This window comes from Cebus imitator, unplaced genomic scaffold (assembly GCF_001604975.1).
Source record: "Cebus imitator isolate Cc_AM_T3 unplaced genomic scaffold, Cebus_imitator-1.0 Scaffold0, whole genome shotgun sequence".
Taxonomy (NCBI): domain Eukaryota; kingdom Metazoa; phylum Chordata; class Mammalia; order Primates; family Cebidae; genus Cebus; species Cebus imitator.
This window is the reverse complement of record NW_016107315.1, coordinates 9,653,697-9,665,456: the sequence shown is the minus strand read 5'-3', so window position 1 is coordinate 9,665,456 and position 11,760 is coordinate 9,653,697. Positions and strand designations below refer to the sequence as shown.

The following is an 11,760-nucleotide window of genomic DNA, read 5'->3' as shown; positions in this document are numbered from 1 at the left end:
AAAAAAAAAGAATATATTTCACGTGTTTGTTGTAAATAATCTAGGAAATAAGAAACAAAATTAAACATTTAATATCCTACCACCTAGAGATAGCCATTGTTATAGATTGCATATTTTTCTAGTCTTTTTTTTCTTTGCAAGCTTGAGGGCTTGCACTTGTGCTATCTTAACTAAATCTAGATTATTTTGATTACCTTATGATGAAGTTTGGTGAGAATTCAGTTCCTCACAGGTAACATTGAAACTTCAAATAGTCCAAATTTTGTTTTGTTTTGTTTTGTTTTTTGAGACAGAATCTCACTCTGTCGCCCAGGCTGGAGTGCAATGGTATGATCTCGGCTCACCGCAACCTCCGCCTCCTGGGTTCAGGCAATTCTCCTGCCTCAGCCTCCCAAGGAGCTGGGACTACAGGCGCACACCACCATGGCCAGCTAATTTTTGTGTTTTTGGTAGAGACGGGGTTTCTCCATGTTGGCCAGTCTGGTCTCAAACTCCTGATCTCAGGTCATCTGCCTGCCTTGGCCTCCCAAAGTGCTGGGATTATAGGCATGAGTCACTGTGCCTGGCCCCAAATGGTTTTTTATTTTTTATCCTCATTGTATCTCCATTTGATCTTAGAACTCTTTGAAGTGGTAGAAGTGTTTTGTTATCTGTGTATTTGTCTCAAACAAAATATCAATGTGCATGGTTAAATAAAATCACCTTTTTAATATTTATTTTATTTTTTTTTTATTTTTGAGACAGTCTTGCTCTGTTGTTCAGGCTGGAGTGCAGTGGTGTGATCGTGGCTCTCTGCAACCTCTGCCTCTGGGTTCAAGCGATTCTGCTGCCTCAGCCTCCCAAGTAGCTTGGATTACAGGCTTCTGCCGCCACACCTGGCTAATTTTTATATTTTTAGTAGAGACGGGGTTTTGCTGTGTGTGCCAGGCTAGTCTCAAACCCCTGACCTCAGGTGATCCTCCTGCCTCAGCCTCCCAAAGTGCTGGGATTACAGGTGTGAGCCATTGCACCTGGGCCACCTTTTAAATATTTAAGTGGATATCTATAAACACATTCTGTATCTCAGAAACTTTTGCCACATCATTCAACCTAGAAATGAAGTATCTGTTTTTGTTTGAGAATGTACTTTTTAAAAAGATGTTTCTGATTTTTCCTTTCAAATTTTCTCTCATTCTATTAATGACAATTACGTTTCATTAGGTTACTTTGTTTTCACATATATTGGCTGCCACACACACACACACACACACACACACACACACACACACACACGGTGCTTAAGATGTTACAGAAAAGGACTTTAGCCATGTGGTAATTTTTTTGATGAGAATGTGCTGCTCAACAGATCTCTACAAGAATGGAATAATGGATAACGGAAAAAGCTCAGAGCTCAATTACATAGGGGAGAAAATAATTTTTTACCTGGTGGTTATGTGAATAAAATGGGCTTGCAAGACTTTAATAAGGTACTGCTCATAGGATTTAAAAATCACTTGGTCAGTTGATAGACCACAGTATACTCCAGTGCCTTGCTAGAAAAGTTGGAAAAGTTCATATGATACAAATCCTTTCCCCCACTTTTATCTCTATAGCTCGTTTTAAAAATAGACTTTAATTTTCAGAGCAATTTTAGGTTCACAGCAAAATTAAGCAGAAAGTAAAGAGGGTTTCATATACTCCCATCCCTGCTGACGCATAACCTCCCTCACTATCAGCATCCACACCAAAATGGTATATTTATTACAGTCAATCTACATTGGCATATCCTTATCACCCAAAATCCATGCTTTACATTAGGATTCACTTGGTGTGCATTCTAAGGATTTTGACAAATGTTGGCAAATGATGCTTCCACCATTGTAGTATTCATACAGAATCGTTTCACTGCCCTAAAAATCCTCTGCTCTCTCCCTGTTCCTCCCTCCCTACTGATTAACCCGTGGCAACCACAGATCTTTTTATACTGTCTTCAGACTTTTTGCCTTTCCCCAGACTGCTTAGTTCATATGCTTGGAATCATAGAGAATGCACTCTTTTCAGATTGACTTCTTTTTTTTTTTTTTTTTTTTTTTTTTTGAGATGGAGTTTTTGCTCATGTTGCCCAAACTGGAGTGCAGTGGCATGATCTCAGCTCACTGCAACCTCTGCCTCCTGGGTTCAAGCAGTTCTCCTGCCTTAGCCTCGCTAGTAGCTGGGATTACAGGCGCCCACCACCATACTCGGCTAATTTTTATATTTTTAGTAGAAACAAGGTTTTACCACGTTGGCCAGACTGTTCTCGAACTCCTGACCTCAGGTGATCCCCCGACCTCGGCCTCCCAAAGTGCTAGGATTACAGATATGAGCCACTGTGCCCAGCCAACTTCTTTAACTTAGTAGTATGCAGTTAAGTTTCCTCCCGGACTTTTTTCTTAATCCTGAATAATATTCAGTTGTCTGGATGTACCACAGTTTATCCATTTACTTAATTAAAGGACATCTTGGTTGCTTCCAAGTTTTAGCAGTTATAAATAAAGCTTCTATAAACACCTATACACAGGTTTTTGTGTAGACATTGTTTTCAGTTTGTTTTGTAAATTACGAAGGACTACTATTGCTGGAGAGTATTGTTAATAGTATGTTTACTTTCATAAGAAACTGCCCACTTTCCACTAGCAGTGAATGAGAGTTGCTGTGGCTGTACATCCTTACCAGCAGGTGGTGTTGTCAGTGTTTTGGATTTTGGCCATTCTAATAGATGTGCAGTGGCATCTCATTGTTGTTTTAATTTGCAATTGTCTGATGATACATGATATTAAACTGCATTTCATATGCTTATTTGCCATCTGTATGTCAAAGTGTTAAGGTTTTTTGACCATTTTTAATTGGGTTCCTTGTTTTCTCATTGTTAAGCTTTAGAAGTTCTTCGTATACTTTGGTTAACAGTTGGTTTTCAGATGTGTCTTTTGCAAATATTTTCTTCAAGTGTGCAGCTTGTCTTATTCTCCTGACATTGTGTTTCACAGAGCAGAAGTTTTCAGTTTTAACGAAGTCCAGCTTATTACTTAAGCTGGATAGTGCCTTTGGTGTTATATCCAAATAGTCATCTCTTTCCCCAAGGTCATCTAGATTTTCTCTTTTGTTATCTTCTAGGAATTTTATAGCATTTTGTATTTAGGTCTATGATCCATTTTGAGCTCATTTTTGTGAAAATTATAAGGTCTGTGTCCAGGTTAAGTTTTTTGCATGTGGTTGTCCAGTTGTTTTAGTGTCATTTATTGAACAAATTCTCTTTGCTCCACTGGATTACCTTTGTTCCTTTGCCAAAGATTAGTTGACTTTATTTGTATGAATTTATTTCTGGGCTCTCTTTTCTGTTCTATGGATCTATTCATTCTTTCACTAACACCACACTGTCTTGATTACTCTAGTTTTAGAGTAAGTCTTGAAATAAAGTAGTGTCAGTTTTCCCACCTTTGTTCTCCTTCCTTATTAAGTTGGCTACTCTCTGGGTCTTTTGCCTCTCCTTATAAACTTTAGAATCCATTTGCATATCCACAAATTAAATTGCTGGGATTTTAATTGGAATTTCATTGAATCTATCGATCAAGTTGGGAAGAATGACATCTTGACAATATTGAGTCTTCCTATCTGTGAACATGGAGTATCTCTGCATTTATTTAGCCTTCCTATTTCCTTCATCTGAGTTTTGTAGTTTTCCTTATCTAGATCTTATACATGTTTTATAAGATTAATAACAAAGTATTTCATATTTTGGGGTGATAATATAAATCATAATGTGTTTTACATTTCAAATTCCACTTGTTCATTTGTGGTATCTGCTTAACTTTTAAGCAATTAATGGATGCCTGGAAGTTGACGTCCATATATATCCAGAAATGTTTTGCCACCTGAGACCTATGAGGAGGTAAGCATCATGGTCCAATCTGTAATTAGTGTTGGTGGGGGGAGGTCTGTTATGCATTTGGTTAATTTCAGTGTGTTATTATTTTTCTAATTCTGAAGTTATATTATGGTCAGAAGCTAAAACAAAAAAGGAAAGAAAATTTACGTGAGCAGACAGGTCCTCCAAGAGTACGTTCAGAGTAGAAGGTAAAAATAATACTGTCTTTCAGAATAGTTAGGTGTGAAAAGCCTAAAAACAGATCAAGTTTCCTCTTAACACAATTCATTTTTTGGTCTTACGTTTCAGTTCACTCGGGCACACAGTTTCTTTTCTTTAGAGTTTAAAAGGGGGCGACTAATGAGAATACAAAGGGAAAGGTTCTGGGGAATAGGTACAATGCCTCCTGGCACATGGAGGTGTGCAGTTAATTGTTCAGTGACAGTACAGTTTACATAGGTAAAAATGCAGGTCAGGGAGGGTGCATTAGGGCTTAGAAATTATGTAGGACAAAAAGAGAAGAATGAGGAAGATTCTTGGGAGCTGGAACTGAGGGTTTCTATAAGGAAATACTCCTTATAGAATCCAATCAAATCCTTAATTAGAGATCAAGTTGGAAAGATTGATGGGGAAACAATCAAAGAGGGCTTCAAATACTAGACTAAGGAGTGGATTTATTCTGCAGGAATTAGGGTACCACCAAAGCTATTTGAGTAAGGAGTACAGTGATGGTGGGATTTTAGGAAAGTTAATCTGTTGGTGATACCCAATATGGTCAGAGAAAGGGACAGCAGAGTAGACTAATTATGAGACTGTACTGTCCAGTTTTATAGTGATAATAATTGATAGAGAAAGTAGAAAGAAGGAATTATTTCATTGAACATTGTAAAGTGAGAAGATTGTACTAACTGAAAGCAAATGAGGGTAGTGAACTAATCTGGGTTTTGTGCTTTGCCACATTGAGAAAGGTGGTACCACAACAACAAAAATAAGATAATCCTGGATTGAGTTGTTAACTGCTCCCTGGCCTTCTGTAACCAGGCTGAGTTTAGAAAGATAATAATGACCTGTACTTCTTTTTTTTAGATATGTAAAATTTGAGCAGCTGGCAGGAGAGCTAAGTATATGTCAGATATTGGGAAATGAGAACAGAAGCTCAGCGGGATAAGCGGAGTTGCCACTGTGGTTTACTTAGACTAGCTAATATTTATTAATCTTGGCAGATTGTTTCCTTTATTTTAAACTCCTGTTTCATTCCTTCATGTACAAATCCATATACTGACTTTATAAAAGGTTCACATGTATGGGGAAAACGAAAGATAATCTGAAAATAGGTTGGTGGTTCTCCAGATTGTGTAAAAATCACCAGGAATGATTCCACAATCTTTACGATTTTAAAAATATAAAACTTTTCTAAACACTTGGCACACCTCATGTATGAGAACAAAAGCATGTGCAATGTCTAGAGACTTCATTATAAAAAGCTTTGGTTGGACCAGGTGCAGTGGCTCATGCCTATAATCCCAGCACTTTGGGAGGCGGGCAGATCTTCTAAGGTCAGGAGTTCAAGAACAGTCGGGCCAACATGGCAAAACCCCATCTCTACTAAAAATACAATTAACCGAGCCTGGTGACACACACCTGTAATCCCAGCTACTTCTGAGGGTGAGGCAGGAGAATTGCTTGAACGAAGGGGGCGGAGGTTTAGCCGAGATCTGGAGGCCACTGCACTCCAGCCTGGGCGACAGAGTGAGATTCTGTGTCAAAAAAGAAATGAAGCTTAGGATGGAAAAGGTAAATTACAACGTTTTAAAATAGGTGTTGTGGAACTGCTTTCAAAAAACTGCAAATAGGCTGGGCACAGTGGCTCATGCCTGTAATCCCAGCACTTTCGGAGTCCGAGACAGGCAGATCATGAGGTCAGGAGTTCGAGTTTCACCAGACCATGGTGAAACCCATCTCTACTAAAAATAAAAAAAATTAGCCAGGCATGGTGGTACATGCCTGTAATCCCAGCTACTCAGGAGTCTGAGGCAGGAGAATTGCTTGAACCCAGGAGGCAGAGGTTGCAGTGAGCTGAGATCACACCATTGCACTCTAGCCTGGGCGACAGAGTGAGACTCTATCTGAAAAAAAAAAGAATATCAAGTTATCCAACTAGTATAATTTTAGTGTGCTAATAATGAGGGAATGAACTAATAGACATCTGTGTCTCTTTTGAAGTATAATAATTATCAAAATGTTTGCTGCTAGAAAGAAAAAAATTGAGACAGGCATGGTGGCTTATGACTGTAATCCCATTGCTTTTGGAGGGTAAGGCGGGAGGACTCCTTGAGGCCAGCAGTTTGAGATCAGCAAAAAAACTAATTGGGTGTGGTGGCATGCATCTGTAGTCCCAGCTGCTTGAAGGTTAGGTGGATGGATCACTTGAGCCCCAGAGGTCAAGGCTGCAGCGATCCCTGATCGCACCGCTACCTAGGTGACAAGCAAGACTCTGTCAGAAAGAAAGAGAGAGAGAGAGAGGGAGAGAGAGAGGGAGAGAGGGAGGGAGGGAGGGAGGGAGGGGGAGAGAGGGAGAGAGAAGAAGAAGAAGAAGAGGAAGAGGAGGAGGAAGAGAAGAAGGAGAAGAAGAAGGAGAAGAAGGGGAGGGAGTGAGGGAGGGAAGGAAGGAAGAAGGAGGAAGGAGACAGAAGACAGAAAGGGGGAGAGAGGTTGGAGGGAGGGAAAGAGGGAGGAGGGGAGGGAGAAAGGGAGAGATAAAGGAAGAAACAGAAAGGAAAGAAAAAGAAAGGAATGGGGAAAGGAAAGGAATACACTGTTCGATATTAAGTTTTTTTATCTGAATAAGAAAATTATAAAGAAAATGGTTATTTGCAATGAAGTTAGCTGAATTTCAAAGTGGAGTATTGAGGGGAAGATTTAATATTTCTCATATTCCACCAGAAAAATTTATAACCATGGTTTTAGAAACCATGTGGCACTCACCACGTGTAAAACTAATAGATTTCAGAAAACGACAAAAAATCTATCTTGTTTCTGCTGTGCATAGTACTTTTTAGTTTTATTCTGACTTTATACATGGAGGATTTGTGTGTATATGAGTGCCTCAATGAATAACCAATCCGCATCTTTTTAAAAGGTTATGTCTAGAGAAGATATTTCCACACTGGTTTCCCTATTCAAGAGCTTTATCAGGAGCTGAAGCGGTCAATGCCTTGAGGCCTTTCTATTTTGCAGTACATCCAGATTTCTTTGGACAGCACCCCATAGAAAGGGTAAACATCTATTTATTTTTTAACCATTAGTGTACATTTCTGTTTAGTTTATTTACCTTTGATACAGTAGAATACATAGAGTTTTATAAATTTGGATTGTTCTGTTGTGGTGATACGATCAATGCTTTGAACTAATTTGAAATGTAGATACTGAAAATTGAAAATATAGCTTTTTTTGTGAAAGCTGTCATTGTTTTGTGCAGGCAATAAAGCTGTCATTTAAGCTCTTTGGAGTACTAGTAATCATGTTTTTGGTACCAATTTTTGAAATACAGTTGAGGGTTTGAAAGAAAACCTGAGACCTCTGTTATCATGATCAATCTCTCTTTTTTTTTTTTTTAAAGGATAATACATGGAAGAGTTTTCAGTGCCCTAGTGATTTTTCCTTATGATGCATGCTGCTGGACCACTTCCCTATAACATCAGTTAACGTGTGCTCCAGTATTACAAATAAATGAAAAATGACTTATGGTAGATGTAGTTAAAACAGTCAATATATTTTAACATTAGAAAATACAGTCAGCCCTTCATATCCATGGGTTTTGCATCCATGGATTTAACCAACCTCAGGCTGAAAATATTAGGGGAAAAAAAAATACGTCTGTACTACACATGAACAGACTTTTCCTTCTTGTCATTATTCTCCGAACAACACAGGATAACAACTACTTCCATAGCACTTACATTATTTCAGGTATTATAAGTAATCTAGAAATGATTTGAAGTATATGGGAGGATATACATAGGTTATTTGCAAATACTACCCTATTTTATATGAGACACTTGAGCATTTGTGGATTTTGGTGTCCACAGGAGGTCCTGGAACCAATCTCCCATGGATACCAAGGGACTACTATATATTACAAAGCCATGTGCTTTGGAATTACTTCATTGGTTCCTTTTATTTTCATTAACACTGGTATCTAGTTTAATATGAAAACTAACTTAAAATCTTGAAAATTAGAACATTGTTATATTTTTCTACTTGCAATGGAAAATAAATCTATTTTGCTTTTTTGCTTCTAGGAAAATATTCTGATTATGATATTTGATACATATGTTGGTTACTCAAAGTCAGAACTTTTCTAAGTAATCAATAACTTGAATCAATTGAAAAATACTCATTACCTTGGGGATGCATTAATAATTTGACATGTTAATATTCAACATGTATGGAAAAATCAAGCTTAGTAATACTTTAATGTTCTTCTACCAATGCATTTTTTAAAATTAAGACTTCTATATGCAGCAGGACATGATGGCACACCTGTAGTCCCAGCTACTAGGGACACTGAGGCAAGTGGATTACTTGAGCCCAGGAATTCGAGCCTGGGCAATAATGAGACATCATCTCTTAAATTTAAAAAACAAACAACAAAACCTTATATATGTGGTAAAGGGTTAACTCAGCGAGCTTGGATTGCTTAAACCTTGCACATTCTAAAGAAAGGTCTGACCTCAGTGCTAACCTTTGACTGGCCCCTGGGAGATGAGCTCTGAGTCCTTGGAATGTCCTACCTGATAGGACTGTTTCTGCTTGCCTGAGGCCTTGGGCCATGCCAGATAGTTTATGCTAACAATGTGATTTATAATGAATACCTGTTTTCCTGTGTCTAAGGCCCTGGGCTGCACTGTATTCTTTTGACCTGGGGGATTTGGCAAGCTGAGACTGAATAGCTAAAGTGAGTTACGTAAGCACTAAATGCTTACCTTACTAACCCCGAGTAAAATTCTGAACATCCAGACTTGGATGAAATTGCCTGGTTGGACACACACCTTTGCTGGGGGGATTAAGCACGGTGTATAAAACTCCACCATGAAGTGACAACTAGAAGCTTGCACCTGTCTCACCTGATTCTGCTCTCTATACCTTTTCTCTTTGTTCATTTTAATCTGCATTCTTTTGTTGTAATAAACCATAACGGTAAGTAAAACAGCTTGTCTGAGTTCTGTGAATCCTTCTAGTAAATCATTGAAACTGAGAGTGGTTTTGGGGACCTCTGACACAATGTGCCTAGGGCTTAATGGTTCTGCTAAGTTTACATTTTCATGTTCTCTTTAAACTTGTATTTATTGACTCCTCCTCTGTGTTAAGCCTTTGCCCTAGCTGCTCCCTCTGCTTGGAGCATCCTTTTCCCAGATATCCCAGATATGGCTTGTCCTTTACTTTCTCACTGAAGTGTCACCTTTCAGTGAGGCTCTCCCAGACTATCCCACTTTACTTGTGTTTGTTTTGTTTTGTTTAAACTACCCTATTTTATTTTATTTTTATTTTTTTGAGACAGAGTTTCACTCTGTCGCCAGGTGCCAGGCCGGAGTGCAGTGGCGTGATCTTAGCTCACTGCAACCTCCGCCTCCCTGGTTCAAGCAATTCTTCTGCCTCAGCCTCCCTAGTAGCTGGAACTACAGGCACGCACCACCACACCCAGCTAATTTTTGTATTTTAGTAGAGACGGGGTTTCACCATGTTAGCCAAGATGATCTCGATCTCTTGACCTTGTGATCCGCCCATCTCAGCCTCCCAAAGTGCTGGGATTACAGGCATGAGCCACCACGCCCGGCCAACTACCCTATTTTAAATTTCGATCTCTACTTTCCTTCTCTGGCGTTCCCCCTCCTCTTTACCCTGCAGTACTTCTGTTTTTTGGTTTTTTTTTTTTTCCTTTCCATGTACCCTATTTCCTTGTTTTTTAGGTTTGTTGTTTATTTTTCTCCCCTCACTAAACTGAAGCTCCATGAAGGCCTTTCACCCTTCTTGTCACCACATGTTCAATTCAGTCTTCTCACTATTAGAGAATAATACCCTTGCCCTTTTCTAAGGAAGACTGGCTTAAAGTCCCATCTGTTCATAGCATCGGACTCAAAAGTCCAGGGTTTCACAGTGATGCACAGGGTTTTTGTCTTTTTAAATCCTCTTTGATTTAATTTAAAAATCTGCAAAACATTTGTAGGTTTCAAAGAAAAAAAAATTCAAACTAAATACCAAGTTTAATGAGAAGGTGCTCCTATATTCCTGTTTCCTTTACCCAATTCCTATTCACTTCCTATACATAATCATTATTTATTTATTTCATTTTTTTTGGAGACAGAGCCTTGCTCTGTCACTCAGGTGGGGAGTGCAGTGTCACAATCAAGGGGCTCATTGCAGCTTCGAACTCCTGGGTTCAAGTGATCCTCCTACCTCAGCCTCCTGAGTAGCTGGGACTACAAGCACATGTCACCATGCCCAACTAATTTTTGTATTTTTTGTAGAGTTGGAGTTTCACCATGTTGCCCGGGATGTTCTCAGAATCCAGAGTTCAGGCGATCTGCCCACGTCAGCCTCCCAAAGAGTTCTGGGATTATAGACATGAACCACCACATTTAGCCTTCTTTTGTTGCATTTTAGCAAAAATAGAAATATTTATCAAAAAATAATGATGATGATTTAGTCTTACACTGGCAATAAATGTACCACACTTGCCTACGGGACTCATACGGCTAAGAACATCATATTATAATAAATTAAACAAACATTTATTACTTTGGGATATTTAATCATTGGCATTTTCTAAATTAAGATTATAAAGGAATTCAACCATGTTTTCTTCTATTACGTGGTTACATCTTTTTACATCTTATCCATATGGAGTTCATTCTATTACATGTTGTGAGATGTAGATCCAATTTTATCTTTTCCCAAAGAGCTATGAAATCCCAACATTTTGAAATACTAAATTATTTAATACTCAATAATGTATTTAAAAGGTCAGATAGATATAATTTATGATATTTTCTTGTTCTATTTTGTGTGTAAATGCTCTTAATGATTTTTTTTCAGGAAGTCAATGAAAATTCTCTTAAGAGGTTAAGTGTCTACTTAGAAAACCTCCAGAAACCAGGCTTCAAGTCTTTGAAACCAACTCAGCTTACATTTTATGTAAGAGAAACAGACCAGAGTTCCTCTGATGGCCAGGAACCTTTTAGTACTTCTGGTACGTTTTTTATTTCTGCTGTGTCTCTTGCAAGCTTCATGTTAAATGTATTCATTAATTTTGACGTTGTCAGAATGCCTTTGGATCAAAACTTTAGTCAGAAAAATAATAGCATTTAATCGATTGTTTTCTTAGAATTAGATTCTATTCCTAGCTATATTATGTTTGAACCAACGATTTTTTTCCATGTTTAAACTTTTTTGTGTGTAAAACTGAAGTGTTCCTATTTTTCCCTTTCCCAGTTCAGTGTTACTTTAAGTGTTAAACATGTCCATAACAATATATATTTCTAAAAACTGTAGCTGGCGTTCGCTTATTTAGTCCTCCAAATACTCTGAGACTGACAGTATTTACCCAATTGTAACTTAGTTTTGCTCAGTGCCTTTCCCAAGACCAGAGAGAAAGAATATAGGTCTTGAACCCAGGTCTTTTAACTTCAACCTACTTCTAAAATCCATTTGATCTTAGCAGACAACCTTTTTTTCACTACCTTTTGTCACTACTTTCCCGTATTTAAAATTAAGGACAAATATTGAGGTAAAGATCACTAAAGGCCTATCATTTCTCTAATTATACATGCTTTTGATGATCCTTGAGGAAATAATTTTATATATATATATATATATAT

At 38.1% G+C, this 11,760-nt stretch overlaps 1 protein-coding gene across 3 annotated transcripts in view; it reads left to right on the top strand.

The window, feature by feature from the left end:
- Positions 1 to 11,760, top strand: part of TCAIM (T cell activation inhibitor, mitochondrial) — a 62,142-nt gene that overhangs the window by 7,850 nt on the left and 42,532 nt on the right. For all 3 annotated transcript variants that reach the window (XM_017522361.2, XM_017522351.1, XM_037733151.1), the window contains exons 2-4: positions 3,835 to 3,907; positions 7,023 to 7,158; positions 10,979 to 11,132. In XM_017522361.2, coding sequence (XP_017377850.1) covers positions 3,879 to 3,907; positions 7,023 to 7,158; positions 10,979 to 11,132 — 319 coding nt within the window. In that variant the 5' untranslated portion in view covers positions 3,835 to 3,878. The remainder of the gene's footprint in view (positions 1 to 3,834; positions 3,908 to 7,022; positions 7,159 to 10,978; positions 11,133 to 11,760) is intronic.